Source organism: Bos taurus, chromosome 16 (genome assembly GCF_002263795.3).
Source record: "Bos taurus isolate L1 Dominette 01449 registration number 42190680 breed Hereford chromosome 16, ARS-UCD2.0, whole genome shotgun sequence".
In the NCBI taxonomy this organism is placed as follows: domain Eukaryota; kingdom Metazoa; phylum Chordata; class Mammalia; order Artiodactyla; family Bovidae; genus Bos; species Bos taurus.
In genome coordinates this window covers 43,482,752-43,503,241 of record NC_037343.1, presented here as the reverse complement: position 1 = coordinate 43,503,241, position 20,490 = coordinate 43,482,752, and the positions used below count along the sequence as shown (strand labels likewise).

Sequence of the window (20,490 nt, the reverse complement as noted above, 5' to 3'; positions counted from 1 at the left end):
TAGTGCCATCCATGAAATTAGCCAAAATAGATTAGTGGTTGCCCCAAGAGAGGGGAGGGAAAAATGGGAAGTGACTGTTAACAGGCATAGGGTTTCTTTCTGGGGTGATAAAATGTTCTGGAATTAGTGATGATGGTTGAATGTGAATTTTCTAAGACCATCGTATACTTTAAATGGGTGAATTGTATGAAATACAAATTATATTGCAATGACTATGTTAAATGTACTAAAATACCAATGTCGCCAGAAGTCTAACCTCTGACTTACACAGAATTCCTTTTTTGGACAGCAGATAATATGCAAAGCATGCAGTCTAATTTTACTTACAAATTCCTTACATACCTAGCTGTCAGGTTACTATTTTAAGTAAATAGCAGGAAAAAAACTGTGGCTCTTTTAATTCTGGAATGCAATTTTTTAAATTATGGTGAAGTAAACCATCCCAAACAGTATATTCTTCATACAAGGCAAAATCTGTAATTTCATGATACTGTTAAACGTTGACTGCTGTTTAGATTTGTATATTATAAAATATTTGCATTCTTCAGAGACCAGATTGATGGTCGCCAGAGACGGATAGTGCGTGGGCAAAATGGAGGTCAAAGGGTACAAACTCAGTTATAGCAGTCCCTGGGGATGTAATGTACAGCATGGAGACTATAATTAGCAATACTGTAGCATTCGTTTGAAAGTTGTTAAGAGAATAAGTCTTTAAACTGCTTATTCCAAGGGAAAAAAAAACACACAAAACTATGTGTGGTGATGGATGTTAATTTAAACTTATTGGTTATTATTTCCCAATATATACATATGTCAAATCATTGTACACCTAAAAACACAGTATGTTGCTATGTCAATTACATTTATTTCAATTAAAATTTTTGCATTCTTGTTCAGGTAAGGACAATGGTTTCCTTTTCTTGGCTCCACAAGTCTGCCTTGTATATGCACTTCATAATTTTCTTGGTCTCAAACTGATTTATACTTTCAAATTTGCCATCACTTTGGAACACACTTTTTTATTTAAAAAAAAATCTGAAACTCTCTAAAAGGACAAAGCAAAATGAAGTTCTATTTGTGTTAAAGTTTTCTTCTAAATGGGCTTTCTCTGGGGAGGTGTAAGAGTCTACGCTTTAGTTTTTCAAAATGTGAGCGGTTAGGCTGATAGTGAACGCTCGCCCCAAAAAGCAGACATTTTTCGTTTTCTTTTATTTCGTTTGGGCAGCATCGTGTATAGTCCAGGCGTTTGTGAGTCGCTAAAGGGAAGAACCTGGAAACTAAGGAGCCGCTGCGGGCCGGGGTCACCGGCAGGCGTCCCCTTCTGGCCAATCTTCCCGTTGTCCGTGCAGCCACCCAGCCCCGCGGCCTCCGCCATCGCTCGCCCGCGTGGCGGTCCCGGCAATCTACCTGGGCCCAGCCTGCCGCGCCCCCGCCCGCGCCGTCGCCAAGGCACCGCGCCGCCCCGCCCCCTCGGCGCTCCGCCGGCCCGCCGCGGCCCCACTCGCCCCTCCCTCTGCCCCGCGCTGCTGCGGGGGAGAGGGTGGGGTGGAGGCGGGAGGAGACGCAGGCGAGAGGAAATAGGCGGTGCGACGCCCGCGGCCCATTGGCTGCCTCATGCTAGGGCCAGAAGCCCCGCCTCTCTGGAGAGGTCACGTGATCCCTTTCAAAGATGGCCGCCCTGTTGTTTTGATGAATAATACTTGGTGGGGCGAGGGGTAAGAGTAGGGGTGGAGGGGTAGGCGGATTTACTCTACCAGCGAAAGCATCGAGAGTCCGGTCCTCCCCCTCCCCCCTGCCCAAGCTCCGCCGTGGAGGAGGGGCGTGGCCGGCTTGCTTTGGGAGGGGAGGAGCTTCCCTCCTCAGTGCTGGGCTCTGCCTGGGCGGCTGTGGGGTCGCCGTACCTCGGGGCACCCACTCTGCAGTTGAACACTTCCCGCCAGGGTCAAAGGGTAGGAAGGAGAGCAGGATCTGCTGAGGAAGCGCAGCTACCGCGCCACCAGCCCGAAGACCCAGCAGGCTCCGGGCACGAGGCGAGCTGGAGACCGAGCTCCTTGTCTGGGTAACCTGGGAAGCAGAGGGTAAATAAGTGGCGCCTTAAGATAAACCCTGTAGCAGCAGCAGTGGCGGTCAAAGGAGGCTGCTGGAGACGGCAGCAGCTGTAGGAGTCTCTGGGGCGATTGGAGTGACCGACGCCAAGGCATTTCAGTGCCTCTCGTGTTCTTATTTTTTAACCTCTGACTATGCAATTCTGAAACCTCCCCCATTCGGGGGACCAGACAGCCCGATAGACACCTACCACTCTCCTCCCGCCCTGGTCTCAAAGAACGGAAGATCTCTCCCTAACGCCTTTAACCATTAAGAGGAAAGCGATGGAGGAGCTGAGCGCTGATGAGGTGAGGAGGTTGGGGGACACCTTGGGAGATTAGTTGGCAACTCTTTGGCGCTTTGGGTAGGCGTGATACTGCGCCAGTGGTGCCTGGCCTTTGGTCAGCGATGGAGATGACATCTAAGAATAAAATGAGTCCCTAAGAGGGTCTCCGATTGTATTCTCTTATATTTCTTTGCCTTTTTTTTGCATCCTGTATTCCATTTGCCTCTTTTCGAGTTTTCTTTTAGAGTCTAAAGAAGAGGAGAACATATTGAGGTTTTTATTCTTTTTTTCAGGGTATTTAAGCTAGAAGGGCTAGATTTACATGAAGTTGAGTGTGTGTGTGTGTGTGTGTGTTTGTACACGCGCCTGCGCGCGCACGTACGTGTGCGCGCCCGCGCCTTACTGCAGAGATTGAAAGAATAATTTTGGGTGGAATCAGAATGTATGGGTGTCTGTTTTTAAATGGATTTGAAATCCCGAGTATGTGTGGACACGTCATTGTATAAGTTGACTGAACATTACGTGTGTGTTTGGGGGTGGCCTACAAACAGATTCTTTGATATTTAACAAAACGTGTATCTTCTCAATAGCTTAGTGAATTACAGTTAAAATTTAGCAGTTTAACAGACCAGTAATGGCTTCTGGCGTACTTCTCTTGCAGCGTGATTTTTTCTAGTTTTTGTCCCTTTCAAACTCGTGTTTTGCTGTAGCAGACACTGAACAGGAAGCAAATGGAAGCAAATGACTTTGAAAATTCCCCCTATTATCATTTCTGAAAGGATTATTACAGATCCCTTTCTGGATGACTTCTAGATTATTTAATAATAATCTTAAAAACTGGCATTTAGGGTACAGGGAATTTCCTGTGATTCTGTTGACTCCCCACCCCCCTTTAAAAAAAAAAAACATTGAGTTTCTCTTTCAGGACCCCTCCTGACCTCCTTGTCTTCTACCTACCATTTCTTCCACTGGTTCTTGTAAAACTTCTGTACAGTATTAGAAAAGTAGTTGTCAGTCAGGTTGGTTGTACTGTAAAACTTCCATGCTTCAGTTTTTGCTACAGAGTAGTCAATATGTTTACCTAGAGACTAAAATTCTCCAGAGTGAAGCAGGCGAGTTGGGGGCTAAGGGTCAGGTAGGAAAGGAAGCAAATAATTTTGTTGCTTTGATACCTGGCTGTTTAGAAAGTCAGGATTACCCATTCTGTGTTACTGACTTCGTTTTCTAAATGCATCAGTAATGTAATCTTAAATTAGAAAAATATTGAACAGCTTCTTTCATATAGGAACCATCAAGAGATCCTCTTAGAGGCACTTCGTTTTGTGTCGTTTTTTTAAAAGTGCACCCCCCCTTAAAAAAATATTAATCCTCATGGATCATTTATCTTAAGGCCAAGAGTTTTTAAGTAGTAGAAATTACATTTTTCTTGACATTCTCTAAATAGTTCCTGGTTTAGAAGTTTTTACATTCTTGAGTTTTTACCAAGAAATTGTTTTCAAACCATTAAAGTATACAAACCAGTTAAAGAGCTGTATAATCTGAACTGCAGCTTTTTACTTTACCCAGTCCTTGAGGGAAGGTATTAACTTTTTTGACCATATAAGGAACAAATGTAATCATTGTGGAGGAGATAGATATTTTTCAAGGTCAACAGAATATTAAATATGAAAAATTTAATTCACTAATACAAGATCAATATAAACTTATGTTCAACAAATTAGTTGGCCTGACCACAAAGGGACAGTTCAGTAATTTTACTCTCAATAGAATCTAGAATAGATCTTTTTTGGGGAAAAGTTTAAATTTTTTAAAAATCCATTTCCTTTAATTCTGGCATTAGGTGAACAGTTCTTAACAGAAACATTTCTGAAGCTTTTGCCTTATTGTTACTCTGTTGGTGGAAACTTGTGTCATAGGTGTGGTAGGCGACATTGATTTGGTTAGATAACATTTATGTTGTTGAAAATTCAAACATGCATCTCAGGGTGTAAAACAGTCAACACCGTGACCTTTCAATCTAAATTAGGGAATCAGGTAAGACAGGATTTTATATTTTAGCAAAATGGAAATAGATGAGAATGTAATCCATGAAAAATAGAGGCTGCTATAACCAGGCTAGGGCTTCCCTTGTAGCTCAGTCGGATAAGAATCTGCCTGCAATGCAGGAGACCTAGGTTTGCTTCCTGGGTCGGGAAGATCCCCTGGAGAAGGAAATGGCAACCCACTCCAGTATTGTTGCCTGGAGGATTCCATGGACAGAAGAGCCCGGTGGGCTACAGTCCTTGGAGTCATAAGAGTCAGACACGACTTAGCTAGTAAATCATCATCATCATCATCATAGCCAGGCTAGTAGCTTTAGAAGATTGTACATTATGGCTACTTTTTGGTCCCTCTCATTGATCACCTTGAATTCTTGTACTTTTCCTTTCTTGTGCTTTTAAGGAGAGTATTTCTTTAACTTCATTGCTGTTTCCATAGCACATAGAGCAGATCCATGACTAAGTTTATTCTTTCCAGGAACCGCATTTCAAGGCGTTATTATTTACAGTGCATTCATCCTGTACCCTACTCATGTTTGTTTATTTGTTTTAATACCAAAATAATGCTGTGATTAGAGCAGGTATTTTAAACTGTTTTCAACTGTGGTGATGATGTGTTTTCATGGAAATGATGTGCTTTGCTTTGCTTTGTTTCTTTTTTTTTTGGCAAAATCTTTATGACCTAGTTCATCTTTAAGAGAGCTGGCTGGGATTCAGGGTGTGGTAAAGGTTTTAGAAGTTGTCTTCCTTCCCAAATGCAGAATGTGTGACCTTGGATATTTTAGCAGTTTTTTCGGTGGAAGGGGACCGATATTTATTAACAGTCTTAGAAGCCTGCTCTGTGCCAGTCACTTTATAACCATTGTTTCATTTGATAAAACAGAGCAGTTCAGCAGATCCTTCAAATTTCCTTGTTTTAAAGGTGAAGCAACTGAGATTTAGGTTAAGTTCATAGTGCCCTGGCTTAGAAGTGGCAGAATTGGAGTTCATACCCAGGGTTCCTGATCTAAAAGCTCTTTTTACTGTATTTTACTGCCTAACAACTGGCAATAAATTCACCACAGCTTCTCTATAAATATCCTACTAACATGCTTGATCTGCATAACTTTTCTGTAAAAGTGTTCTTCATGAATTCATTCATGATGTGATCAAGTTTATAGTCTTTTTGGTGCTGACTCTCATCACACTCCTCCAATTATCATTCACTCAACAACTGTTTTTTAAAAAGATGCTGTACATCCCCAGCAATGTATTAGGTAGGTTAAGAGAAACAGTCTTTTTCTTAAAGAAATTATTATGGGATTGGGGGATGGGTAGGGCCAGGTAGGAGTCCAGCAATTACAACACAGGGTGCTAAGAGCTATTATGGACACCTGCACAGTAAGACTCCTAAGAAAATCAAGAAGGGAACCCTGGTGGGATAGCATCTTAGTGAAGACTTTCAAGAAAAAGTGATGCTTGGGGACTTCCCTGGTGTTCCAGTGGTTAAGACTCTGCCCTCCCACCGCAGAGGGCACAGATTTGATCCCTGGTTGGGGAACTAGGAACCTGGATGACTCATGAGTACCCCCCCCCCCCCAAAAAAAAAAAAAAAAGGAAAACTGATCTTTATACTGAGCAGTAGTTGTCAGGCAAAGGGCTCTTGGAATGGACTGTGAAACTGGGGAGCTCAGGAAACTGCAAGTAGTGGGCCTGGAGATAGGATTTGTGGGGGAGTGGCTACAGGCAGACAGGCACCAGATCTCAGACAGTATTCAGAAATGCTCAGGCGTTTGAACTTTCTCAGTAAGACTGTAACAAGCCTTTGAGGGGTTTTAAGGGAGTAGATGACTGGCAAGGTGTCGAAGGTAGGTGGAAAGAAGCTGGCTGCAGGCTGAGAGATGCATTCAGAGATTGCTACTGCTATTGAGGAGCCAAGCAATGGAGTCCAAAGGCCTTGGCAGTGGGAATGGAGGAGAGCAGACAGGAGAAATTTTGAGGATCTAAGTTAAGCCACTTCTGATGCTCAGGTTGATGTGAAGGAGGTGGAGGCAGGGCAGGAAAGAAAAAGATAACTCCTTGATTTCTAGTTTGAGAGAAGGATGGACTGGAGGAGAGAGAAGAAATTCTAGACAAGGAGCAGATTGTGGAGAAAGAAGATACTTGTTTGGGTCACTGAAAGATGACCCAACATAGAGGCCCCTACCTCTGGCCTTTCTACTCTAGCATCTCCATTTCTGACCATTTCTTTGTAACAGGCCTCATGACTTAAGGTCACTTTTTTCCCCAGGAGATAATTGCTGCCCCTCACTTTATAACCAGGATTCTCCTGAAGCCTGGTAGGAGAGTGGAATGTTACCTCTCCAGACCCTTTCTCAACTCTTTTTGGTTCATTTTAGCTAAGAGACAGAGAATGGTAATGATGTTAGCTGATATTTATGAATTTTAAATATGTGCTAAGCACTTAACTTGCTCAATAAAGTTGGTATTCTTATTCCCTTTTTACAGATAAGAAAATTGAGGCTGATAGCAATTAAGCAGTTTGCCAAAAAGTGCACAACTAGGAAGTGGTAGAACCTGGATTCTAATCCAGAGTCAGATTCCAGAGTTCTTAATCCCATTACTAAACTTCCTCCAAAAGAATAATCTGAGCAAGTTGTAATGGTTATGGCATTTTTATTTTCCCTTTTGAGATGGAAACTGGAAGCATTAACCCCTTGTTACCATTAAGAGTGGAGCTCATCAAGTAGCCTTCTATTCTTTTATGGGGAAAAGATCGCAAGATTTCTGATGAGGGGGTCCTTGGATCTTCAGGCCTTTGCTTCTCGCACAGAGCATTTTCTGAGACGGTACTTGGGGTGTGTCTAGGTGGAGACAGCTTCTTGTAGCAGCTCCTTCAATGGTATTTGCTATTTACTTGCTACATGTCAGACACCACGTGAGACTTGCTGGTATGGGGCTTCTTTCTGGTGGGAGGAGACGTGATAAATATCCACATAAGCTGTCATTTGGTGGGCTTCCCTGCTGGTCCAGTGGTTAAGAATCCTCCTTGCTGTGCAAGGGACACTAGTTCGACCCTTGGTTCAGCTAGATCCCACATGCCTCGGAGCAGCTAAGCCTGTGAGCCCCAGCTGCTGAAGCCTGTGTACCCTAGAGCCTGTGCTCCACAACAAGAGAAGCCACTGTAATGAGAAGCCCTCACATCGCAACTAGAGAAAAGCCCACTTGCATCAGCAAAGACCCAGTGCAGCCAAAAATAAAGAAATAAATATTTTTAAAAGATGTCATATGTGATGGTACCATGGAGAAAGATAAAATAGGCTATAAAGGGATGGAGAGCAGTAAGGATAAGAGAAGTGTGTGCAATTTGGGGAGGTGACTTCTGGAAAAAAATTTAAAAGATGACGGAGCCATCTGGGGGAAGAGTGTTTGAAAGAATAGGGGACAGCAGAAACCAGGGGCACGTCCCCTACTGCTTCAGGAACACCATGGGGGTCAAGTGTGGTTGGGGCTGAGCAAGGACACAGTGGCAGGAGGTGAAGTCATTCACTTACTCGAGAAACCTTTACTGAGTTCTAACTGGGTTTCAGTCAGTTCTAAGACACTCCCCGTGCCGTGCTACCGTGCTAAGTCGCTTCAGTTGTATGTGACTCTGTGACCCTATGGACTGTAGCCCACCAGGCTCCTCTGTCCATGGGATTCTCCAGGCAAGAATACTGAAGTGGGTTGCCATTTCCGTCTCCAGGGGATCTTCCTGACCCAGGGATTGAACTCACGTCTCTTAAGTTTTCTGCATTGACAGGAGGGTCCTTTACCACTAGCACCACCAGTTTTAGTCAGTTCTGAGATGCTCCCCACCCCCTTTTTCCCTTTACCTTTTCAAATCTTTGAGCTTGGGATGCTTCTTGGTGTAATCGTGGCTGACCACGTGGCAGTTGTGACACAGTTGTCATTTCCTGTTTAAATGCAAACCTGGTTATACCTGTTCGTGTTGTTGGCCTTCAGTTGAGCACTATGCATGATCAATTTAGTTGCCATGTTAAATGCATGCGTGTTCAGTCACTCAGTTGTGTCTGATTCTATTGTGACCTCAGGGACTGTAACCCTTTCGGCTCCTCTGTCCCTGGGATTTCCCAGGCAAGAATACTGGAGTGAGTTGCCATTTCCTCCTCCAGGGCATCTTCCTGACCCAGGGATCAAACCCGGGTGTCCTGCATTGCTGGTAGACTCTTTACCACTACTCTGCCTGGGAAGCCTGCTATGTTAAATGCCTTCCCCCAAATTATACTTTGATCAGCAGTGAAAGCAAATGTTACTTTGTATGAAAAAGAGAAATGAAAATGGCAGTGGGAGGGGTGGTCTCAACTTGATATCAGTAAAGAAAATGGTTGAAAGAATCACCACAATTTCATATTTTGGCTTCTATTGGTTATTTATTGGGGCCCTGGGGCTTCTCTAGTTGTGATATGCGGGTTCCAGAGCTTGAGGGTTCAGTAGCCGGGCACGTGCAGTCTTAATTGCTCCATGACGTATGGGATCTTAGTTCTTTGACCAGGGATGGAACCTGAGGCCCCTGTGTTGTAAGGCAGATTCTTAACCACTGGACTACCAGGGAAATGGCAATTTCATATTTTATTACCAAGCAACAACCAATTGCATTAGGGAGCTGTAGAAAGGCAGAAATCCGTAAGTCTCTGAAACTGTATCACATTTTGAAATTGAACATACAGGTAGAGGGCTTCCCCAGTGGCTCAGTGGTAAAGAACCACCTGCAGTGCAGAAGCTGTGGGAGACGAGGGTTTGATCCTTGCGTTGGGAAGATCCCCTGAAGGAGGAAATGGCAACTCACTCCGGTATTCTTGGCTGGAGAATCCCACAGACAGAGGACCCTGGCGGGTTACAGTCCATGGGGGCACAGAGTCGGATGTGACTGAAGTGACTTAGCACATAGCACATACAGTTAGCAGGATTGCCTTTCATACCCAAGCAATGGATTTGAAGATCAGAGATACATCACCTTTTTAGAAATTTCAAAGCAATGAAAGGCTGATAAAACTGATAACTACTCTGGTCTGGTCTGTTAAGACATTTTGTTATGATTTAGTAGGTAGTGGGTTTTTTTTTTAACCCCCTTTGTAATGCAAAAAATAGTGTTGCAGTTTACAGTCAGTGACATTTTGTATATGATGATACATCGTATATGCCCAGCTTTCTTCTAGACCATGAGGCTATAGGAATGAGCAATGTAAGCAGAAATCCCTGCCTTCATGGGGCTTACATTTTGATTTCTGTTTTAAGAGAATCATTTTAGAGGCTTCTTTGAGGAGAAAAGATGAAGGAGGAAAGAGTGAAAGTGGAGAAGAAAGGTCAGGAGGCCAGCACAAGAGTCCCAGGACCAGGGTCAGTGGTGGAGAAGGTGAGAAAAGGTCAGACCAAGAATAGTCAGATATTTTGTGGATTGATATAACAGAGTGACATGAAATAGCAGCTGCTTACACCAGCTAGATGGTTATTTCTGTCTAGATAGAAGTCTGGGTGGGAGGCTGGGGCCACTGTGGTAGGCACCTTCTGTCCAGTTGTTCCAAGTATCCTAACATATGGCTTCCATCTTTGTTCCACGTCTATCTGCACTGTAGCCAGATGGAAGAGAGGAGAGGGGAAGGAGAAATCATGCTCCTCTTTTTTTTTTTCTTGACTGTACAGCATGTGGGATCTTAGTTCTCCAACCAGGGATTAAGCATTAGGAGCAGCATGCCGTCTTAACCCCTGGACCACCAGGGAAGTCCCATCATGCTCCTCTTTAATGGCACAGCTTGGAAGTTGCACCAGTCACTTCTGCTCGCTTCCCATTGGCCAGAACCTAAGTCACATGGCCACAGCTCCTAGCTAGGAGGCTGAGAACTGCAGTTCTTGCTGGGTTAGCTGTGTGCTTATCTAGAAGTTCTGTCACATGGAAAGGGGTACTGTCAAGGCATTATTGTTTAAACCCTTCTTCCGAGATCTAAAACACACTCCATGCCTTCCCTCTATCAGCCTCCAGAATCTCCGGGTGTTACACAGTCCAAGAACCTTTAGATTAAAATGCAAGTTATCAGCTGCTCTCCGCTCTCTGCTCCCCGCCCCCATGTGCTGTGGTGGAGTTGGATAGAAGCATGGAAATAAGTCCCCTTTGGCAAAAGGAAAAACGGGGAGTACACATCCCTCACTGGTCCACGGCTATCGTCAGCTCCTGCCAGGCTGCGGCGTGGAGGCTCCCTGCCTTGGCAGCTGTGGGTGTTCCTGTTGCAGTCCACTTAGCAGCCCTGGCTACAGTCCACAGGGTCGCAAAGAGAACTGAAGCACGCACACACGTGCTTTCTTGGAGGAACTGCCCTGTCCCGGCCCTCCGTGGTAGCTTTTCAGTGTCTGTTTTCCTCTGGGGCAGGTCATGGAGGATATCCCCTTCCTGGAGCTGAGTAGTGTCTCCAGCTTGTCTCCTTCAGGAGACCGAAGAAGTTGACTTCTTCAGTCCTGCTTGGTCTCCAAATTACCATACTAAGCCAACTTAGACTAGTCTGTGGCCATGACTTAGGCAGACCTGTCTTCCCTTTTATCTCTGTCTGCAAATCGGCAAGCTGCAGCTTGAGTATGTCTTGTTCTTGCGGGACTTCTTGCTTAAATTGGCAAGAGGCCAGTAGGCACCAAACTCTGAATTGTTCAACCAGTTCCCCTAGAATTACAGTCCAGGTAGACATGCAGGTTATTTTCTGAGGTGTCACAGCTTTTACCAAACATTTTATTGTGGCCTAACAAGGGTTATAAACTTTCATTCTGCAATATCTGTGCCCATGTTGAGCCCTGAGTCATTGCCACATATTTATATTCTATCTAGGTTGATTACTTCCGGGTTCCAAATTCTGTGCATTACTTAGGATACTGGTTTGGCTGCTGCAGCAGAGAGATCCAAAATAATAATGGTGTTAATACGATAGAAGCTAATTTTTTTTCGAAGTAGAAATCTGGGTAGGTGGTTGCGAACTGGTTTAGTAATTCCTTGATTTCTAGGGAGCCAGACACATTCTGTTTAGTGCTGTCATCCTCTGTAAGTGGCCATCTAGTTTGTAATCCAAGATGGCTGCTCCAGTGCCTGCCTGCACATCTGCATTCCAGTCTTCAGGAAGGAACTAAAGGGGAGGGCATGTTTTTGTCCATCAATGGCATGATCAGATGTGTCACCTGTCATTGCTTACATCTCCTTGGTCAGAACTTAGTCACTTGGCCACAGCCAGATACAAAGGTGGCTGAATGTATAGGAAGAGGTAGCTAGCTGTCTCTATCACAGTCATACCAAGAGTTATAGTCTCTGCAGCTTGGAAGAAGGAATTGTCTTATACTGAGGTGGGAAACATTGAAATAGGAGATTAGGGACTTCCCTGGCAGTCCAGTGGTTAAGACTGTGAACTTCCACTGTAGGGAGCACTGGTTTGATCCCTGGTTGGGGAGCTAAGATCCCACATGCTACTCGATATGGCCAAAAATTAAAAGGAAAGAGGAGATTAGAGGTAGAAATTAAGCTATCCATTTTAATCGTATTCTGGTTATATTGCTTATTATTGATCCATCTGGAGATGTTAAGTAGGTTGTTGGATATATATTTGCCTTGCAGTTCAGGAAGAACTGGGGTTGGGGACTCCAATCAGAAAGCTGTCAGTATATTTTAAATTGCAAGAATGGCAAGATGACCTAGGGAGTGAGCATAGAGAGAGAGGAGAGGAGGTCAGAGGACTGAACCTTGAGCCATTCCGGCGTTTAAGAACTGACGGGGGACAGCCACTGAGGTAGAAGGCAAGACGAGAGAGCCTAGAGTTCTGGCATCCAGGAGAAGAAAGTGTTTCATGATGGAGGGGAGGGTTCCACTCTGTCAAATGGCAGTAAAGTAAATGAAAAGAAGACCAAGCCTTAGGATGGGATTTGGCAACATGGAGGCCATTAGTGACCTTGGCTAGACCCATTTCATTGCTGAGTAGGTTCAAGACACAATGAGACAGAATGAGAGCAGAGAATACATTGTTCAGGAGTGAGGCATCAGCTCCAGGGATACACTGTGGAGCCATCCATAGACTGTGGAAGCTGTGGGTTTAAAAAGTGGGAAGAAGATATTTAGGGAACATGTCCTTTTTTAAATTTTATCTTTTACCTCTCCCGGATACAGACTTCCCAGGTGGCTCAGTGGTAAAGAAGCTGCCTGCCAATGCAGGAGACGCAGGAAAGGTGGGTTCAATCCCTTGGTCAGGAAGATCCCCTTGAGCAGGAAATAGCAACCCACTCCAGTATTCTTGCCTGGACAGTTCATGGACAGAGTAGCCTGGTGGGCTACAGTCCATGGGGTCACAGAGAGTCAGACATGAATTAGTGACTAAACAACAACAGCTCCCTATTATGATCACTGGTTCCTTTGTTCGTTCAGTAAATATTTTTCATTCGTTACTCTGTTCCTTTCTTTCCCCGAGGTAGGAAGTCAAGGTGTAGAGGTGGATTTATTTGTATATTTTTTCCTAGCTAGGTGTTCAGGACCTGAAGAGTTCCAAGTATAAATTTTAAACCATAGTTTGGGCGCACTGAATCATATTGCAGCTAATTATTGTAAAATGACTTTATTTTGGGTTTGGTTGTGCTGCTGTGGTGCGTAGGCTTCTGTTGTTGTGGAGCTCAGGCTCTCTCTAAGGCCTTCGGGGCTCAATATTTGTGACTCCCAGGCTCTAGAGCACAGTCTTGATGGTTGTGGCATATGGCCTTAGTTCCTCTGTGGCATGTGGGATCTTCCTGGATCAGGGATTGGACCTGTATCTCCTACATTGGCAGGCAGATTCTTTACCACTGAGCCACCAGGGAAGCCCTGGCCCTGATTGTTCTTGTTCCCTGGGGGGTTGGGTTCTTTTTTTACCCCTGCCTTATTGCCGGTAAGATCTTAGTTCCCCCACCAGGGATGGAACCCACTTCCCCTGCAGTGGAATCATGGAGTGTTAACCACTGGACCACTTGTTTACTGTTTTTTATCCATCTCTTGTCACAAGGCTTGGCATAGGGTGCCCCAAAATAAATATTTGCTGAGTCCATGAATTGACTGCAAGGTGTCTTTCCTTGATTCCCAGTTCTTGTGTTGCGGTAGTTTTTTGTTTTGTTTTTGCCATATTAGTTAGGTTAAGGTATGTACTGGAAAACAACCTTATTGTCAGAGTTGTAGTTCAGAGTCACCTGCACCTGGGTTTTAGGTGGACCAGCCAATTGGATGACCAGAGCGAAGTGCTTTCAGAGTCTTAGTTTCCTCACTTGGAAAGTGGTGGTCTGCATCCCTGTCCATGGTGTTCTTACTGTTAATTGCAGGGATACATAAAGTGCTTTGTGCAGTGCCCTGGCAGAGTATGTAGGTTCCTGCAACATATTATCTCTCTTTTTCAGAATAAGACTGAGTTGTACATGATTAGAATTTCAGTTGGTGCTCCTATGACACCAAACAAGACCTTTGCATGTAATGATGCCAAAAGCATGGAAGGAGGTCTGTTATTGGTTAAGGCGAGAGGCTGAGGTTTGTTTGAAAGGTTGGGTTGCAGTCCTCTCCCCCAACCCCTTAAAATTCTTAAAGTCTCTTCTCACTCAGGCACCATCTTTTATGTGAAGCCACACTGTTACTTGTCTCACCTCCTCCTCCTTTTTCTTAAAATCTGGAGTGATCAGGTGGCCTGCATGTACGAAGTGAGTGAAGGAGGATCGAGGAAGTTAGGAAGGGAACTGTGCAGACAGGAGACCTGAGAGGAGTCTCAGGAGAAACACGCTGCATATGGGGGCCAAAACCCATATGCGAGGTGACTCAGTCTGCTCGAATCAGATGACTCATTTTACCTTCTGAAGGGACTGTCCCCTCCTGCAGGGCTGGGGAAGGGGAATCTCTGAATGAGATGCCACTGTGTGATCTGCTTACCAGCTGCCATATCTTCAGCATTATTTGAAAAGTATAGTCAAGCTGGGCAAACAGGTATCTTCGGGGTTTCAGTATTGAGAATACCTGGCCTTGACTTAATTAGCTTTCTAGTTAACATTGTGAAATACATTCTGTTCACATTGTTTCTCTGTTCCCCGTCAGGGTTTGGTATAGGTTCTAGATGTGTAAGAGTGTCATGATGATTGTGGGTAGCCATTCCCTTCTCCAGGAGATCTTCCCGACTCAGGGATGGAACCCAGGTCTCCTGCATTGCAGGCAGATTCTTTACCATCTGAGCTACAGGGAATCCCAATTTAATTAGTTTAAGTTTTCTGCCTAGATGAGGTGGCCCTTTGCTTTTATGGGTTGTTTTGTTTTTTTGAAGCTGAACCAGGATTTCCAGACAAATCATAGTGCACACCTGTCACGTGCCAGCTTCTCTTCTAGGATCATATCAGGCTGGATCTTTGGTTTAGACCTCTGTCTGTACTTGTCACCAGCACTGGCTTCATGGGAATGTGATCTGCAGACAGAAGTGCCCCCCCAAGTGGTTGAATGCTCTGCTGTTGGCATCATGAAATTCTTAATACTTTTGAGCAGGAGGCCCTGCATTTTTTTTAGGTACCAGGCCCCACAAATTCTGCAGCTGGCTCTGCTTTGTCACCGACTTTCTCTGTACAGGTGGATATGTATCTGGGGAGAGTTTGGTTAGGTTCCACAGTTATAGAAAACCATGGGAAAGCTCATTAAAGAGATGTTCAGGTTTTAATGGGGGAAAGTCTTAGTATATGTTAATAAGCTCCTACTTAGAGTAGAAACTTGTAGTAGAAACTTAAATTTCTACAGTGTGAATTGAATACGGTATTGAATCTTTGGATAGCTCATTTAACTTCATCAAATAGATTTTTTTAAATCAAGATTTTTATATAGAGGCGTTTACTTCCATATTTTTCATGTATATCTTTTTTCTCCAATCTTAATGAAGCCCCTTTTGTATTTTGTCAAAAATATTGATCATATTTTTATAGTATAAGCACTTGCTTTTTGTGAATTATGACTTGGATGTAAAACTGTAGCTCATGTTTTAAAATTAAAAATTTTTTAATTAAAAAATGTTATCCGACAGCGAGTTTTCTCTAGTGTGAGTATTTTTTCTGTAAATAGTTATTTGTGCTGTCTAATATACAGATTTCTCATTTTTAAAAATAATGAAGTACATTTAATGTTAGAGGTGGAAAAATTCTGTGTATATGAAAATCCTTGAGGGGAAAACTTATTTCTGAGAAGGAAATGAAAATTGGTGGAAAATGAAAAACTATCTAGCAGCTTTTACAATCAGAATTTTTTATGTGTGATTTGATTTATTCATAAAATTGTCATGTCTAGGGTATTGAGGAATATGAACATTTAGAAAAAAGCAGGCAATAAATTGTTGTTGTTGTTTTCTGACTGTGCCTCATGTAAGCAGGACCTTAGTTCCCCAACCAGGGATGAACCTATGCCCCCTTTCAATGGACGCTCAGAGTTTAACCACTGAATCAGCAGGAAAGTCCCCCTTTTTAAAAATAATAATAACTTTAAATTTTTTGAGGCAAGATGAAGGAAAATTTTTAAATATTGAAAAACAAAACCAAAATCCTTTTTCCTTACTGTATATAGACCTGCCAGAGGAATTTACACTTTGATTTCAGCAATAAATACTTCGTGGGCCAGTTAAAAAATATTAACATACATAGAGAAAAAAAATGTATAGCCCGTGGATGGAGGAGCCTGGCGGGCTACAGTCCACAGGGTCGCAAAGAGTTGGACACAACTGAGTGACTTCACTTTTGAGCTTTGAACATCAGTTATGTAGAGTAGATGTTTAGTGTGTCGTTTATGACATTTTTTGTCTTAGGATGCTGCCTTATGACAGCATATATACCCTTGTGTTTGGTAAATGCTAGTTAATTAGCTTTCTACTTTTATGTTAACCTTTTAGTTATGATAAATATAGACCAGGCATCATTTCTGTGGAGTTTCATGAAAGAAGTGCCTAGTTTTTTTGTTTTCCTTCAAGACCAGCTTGGGGTAGATGGGTTGGTCATCTCCTAGGGCTTTTGTTTGTTCTTTTTTACTTTGTATAAATGTCATTATACTCAAATAGTTTGGTGATTTCTGGTCTAGGGAAATAAGGCTAAAGCAGTCTTTTGCCTTGAGATGTTATGATTAGAATGGCTTGTGATTGGGAGAATTTTAGTGAAGGCCAAGTAGAAACTATGCTTGTGAAGCATCCCATTGGACACCTCTTCATCTTTTTTGATGTTCATGTGGACAGGTAACAAAGCACATTCACCCACACTGATTATATGAAATTGTCACTATTTCTGGTTTTAAAAGGGACTGATGGCATTTGAGATGACGGTTAACCTGTAGGAGGAACTTAATATATGAAAGATTCATGTTAGGAAGGGAACTTTTATTCATACCAAGAATAAGATGTGTGTGGCACGAAGTGGCCCAAAGTCAGTATTTTCTTGCTCTGCAAGAGACCACTTTCTTTAACCCTGTTGTGTAGATCTGCTAGAATATGGGCTTTGGAATATTCAGAGTTGGTGTGAATGTACAATTTAGAGATTAGAGAAAATGAGCTAACCCTGTTCTGGAAGAATTTACAGTTTTGTTTCAGCAATAATTATTTTCCAAGTCAATTTAAAAAACTCTTTTCACATGGCTGGGCTGCTGAAAATTCTTTAAAATGTTTAATATTGCCAGTTTCACTTGGCCTTTTTTCAGTGACTAGAAACCATTCTGTGGAAGGGTGTCAGGAGTAGCTGTAATTTGGTTGCCAGGTTCTTCTGGTTAACCAAGTGGGATTAAAGATTAGAGTGGGGAGCATAGCATCTCTATTATTTGGGGTGTTTTTGGAACCATTTTATGAAGACATAAAATTGCAGCTATAGGAATCATTAAAAAAAATTAGATCCAGGACTTCCATGGTGGTCCAGTGGTTAAGAATCTGCCTGCCAGTGCAGAGGACATGAGTTCAATACCTGGTCGAGGAAGATCCCACATTCCTCGGTGCAACAAAGCCCATGCCCCTCAACTACTAAAGCACATGTGCCTCAAACCCGTGCTCCACAAGAGAAGCCGTGCACTGGAATGAAGACTAGCCTGTGCACTGGAATGAAGAGTAGCCCCCGCTCACGGCAACTAGAGAAAGCCCGAGTGCAGCAATGAAGACCCAGCGCAGCAAGTTAATAAATTAAAATTCAAAAATAAATATAAAGGCAGTACAAAAATATAATTGACAAAGGTCGCTCAGTCGGATCCAACTCTTGTGACCCCATGGACTGTAGCCTACCAGGTTCCTCTGTCCATGGGATTTTCCAGGCAAGAGTACTGGAGTGGGTTGCCATTTCCTTCTCCAAGTCAGATCCAATGAAAACAATCTCACTTTCAGGAAGTTTCTCTACTATATAATGTTAGGCTCTTGTTTCTGGTGGTGTCTCCTAATTTCATAATCAGTTAACAGACCTGGTGCTTTTCACAGATCTGATGTAGCTGTGATATTTATTCATACTGTTTGGGTGAAACAGAGCCCTATGCCAAAGGAAAAGTGTTTGAGCTTAAAAAGAAGACGGGCAGAGCAAAAGGATGGCAAAAACTTGGAGACTGACGTTAGGGGAAAAAAAACGATTGTTTACTGTGTGTTGGGGGCACTTCATTTGCTCAGCAAATATTTGCTGAGTGCTCTCTGCCGTAAGCGTTGTTATAGTTACAGATGCAGTGAGCACAGCAGACCGAGCCCCTGTTCTCTTTGTCTTGTGCTCTGGGGAGTCAGACCACACACCAATATAGAGACCAATTCAGGTAATGTGTTTCATTGCCTTTGTCTCTGATGACTGTCCTGCAAGATAAGTGATGTTTGTTTATTTTTTTTTAATGTGGACCATTTTTAAAGTCATTATTGAATTTGTTACAATATTGCTTGTTGTTTTATGTTTTGATTTTTTTGGCCATAAGCCATGTAGGATCTTCGCTTCCTGACTAGGGATCGAACCTGCACCCCCTGCCTTGGCAGGCAAAGTCCCAACCACTGGACCACGAGGGTAGTCCTAGATATGTGATATTTATATCATCACCACCTTCTGAGTGGGGAAACCAAGACCCAGAGAGGTAATACAACTAGAGATGGGTACAGTTGGACCTGGAGTTGGCCCCATAAGAGTGTGTCTACTAAGAGTGTGTCCCGTAGACGACCGTGAAGACGGCCTGGAGTAGGAATCACTCACACACGGCACTCGGTCCCTTGTTTCACTTTCAAGAGGAATTTTTTTTTTTTAATCCTCTAATATCAAATGTTTGTTTTAATACTTATTTACTTGGTTGCACTGGGGCTTTAGTTGTGGCATGTGGGATCTAGTTCCCTGACCAGGGATTGAACCTGGGTCCCCTGCATTGGGAACAGGGTTAACCAGTGGACCACCAGGCAAGCCCCTCTAATATCAAATGTCGATGAAGAGTCTAGAGTAAGTCTTTATGATTATAAGCTAATTATTATTTTAAATTGAAGTAATAATACTAATGTTTCAGTGTTACAAGGTGACTCAAGAAAGTACCTTTGATAGTTAAGCCCTCGCCAGCTGGTGGAATGTGCTTAGGCATTCCCAGTGTTCTCTGTACTATTGAGCAGATGCAGGAAGTACTGACATCAGTAATTTTTGTTGGGCTTTGTAAAACTCCATGTAATGGAAAACCACGTAATCACCGCCTGGCATTGGAGAATTATTAAGGGTCAAATCTTTTTTTCTCCCTAAGACAGAACAGTTTACAGTCTTGTTTCTAATGACAGTAAAACCATTGCCTTGTCATGAGCCAGACTGCAGGGTTGGTATTGAGGCTAGTTATGTAGGTGTGAGTGTCCTGTGGTAAAGCAGCCAAGGCAGTAGAGTTCAAAAGACAATTAGTTTGAAAATTGTGTATTTTGCCAGTAATTGCTAAAACTTGGCCTCAAGATAAGAATTTTGTGCTTTATTTTTGAGAGATTTATGAGAAAAGTATTGGAGAAATATTTATGGAGGAAGTCAGGTAACACCTTGTCTCATTCCTTTCTCAAGTGAGGGAAGGGGAACCTGGCGGGCAACTGAGGGAATGTAGATAAAGAGAGGTGTTGGAGTAGAGGGGCCCCAGCCTGGGGCTGAGTACAGGGCGGTCAGGTAGATAGCAGGTGACCATGAAATGGTTGTGTCCAAACCGGGACTCTTGCTTCCGAGGGGGCTTTGGCTGCTACCTGGCAGTGCACTCCAGGTGCGTGTGTGAGTGTAAAGTTGCTTCAGTTGTGTCCCAACCCTTTGTGACTCTATGGACCTTAGCCTGCCAGGCTCCTCTGTCCATGGGCTTCTCCAGGCAAGAATACTGGAGTGGGTTGCCATGCCCTCCTCCACTGTCTTGGCTGCTTTCCCACAGGACACACCTAAGTAAGTAGCCTCACCACCAGCCCTACTGTCTGGCTCATGACAAAGTGATGGTTTTACTGTCATTAGAAATGAGACTGTCAACTGTTACGTCTTGGGGAGAAAAAAGATATGACCCTGAATAAAATTAGATGGGAGTACCTGGAATGTGGGCTTCCCAGGGGGCGCTAGTAGTGAAGAACCCTCCTGCTGATGCAGGAGATGTCAGAGATGTGGATTCGATCCCTGGGTTGGGAAGATCCCCTGGAGGAGGGCATGGCAACCCACGCCAGTATTCTTGGCTGGAGGATCCCATGGACAGAGGAGCTCAGTGGGCTTTGGTCCATAGGGTCTCAAAGGATTGGGACCCGACTAAAACAACTTTGCACTCACACATGCACTTGGAGTGCATTGCTAGGAGCTAGAACAGATGTGCTCCCTGCTGTGAAAGTCGCTCAGTTGTGTCTGACTCTTTGTGATCCCACTGACTATACAGTCCATGGAATTCTCTAGGCCAGAATACTGGAGTAGGTGGCTTCCCTTCTCCAGGGGATCTTCCCAGCCCAGGGATCGAATCCAGGTCTCCCGCATTGCAGGTGGATTCTTTACCATCTGAGCCACAAGGGAAGTCCCTTGTGTAGGATGTTTGGGCTGGGGAGGTGCATTTGGGTTAAAGCACTGATGCTTTTAAGTTTTTGATTTGGGAGT

General features: G+C 43.6%; 1 protein-coding gene across 2 annotated transcripts in view; it reads left to right on the top strand.

Annotated features, from left to right (window-relative positions):
• Positions 1–1,642: 1,642 nt before the first annotated feature.
• The window catches only part of UBE4B (ubiquitination factor E4B), a 122,087-nt gene continuing 103,239 nt past the window's right edge, over positions 1,643–20,490 (top strand). Inside the window, exon 1 of one of the 2 annotated variants that reach the window (XM_005216967.5) lies at positions 1,643–2,393. In XM_005216967.5, the coding sequence (XP_005217024.1) occupies positions 2,370–2,393 (24 nt within the window). In that variant the 5' untranslated portion in view covers positions 1,643–2,369. 2 annotated transcript variants of the gene reach the window in all.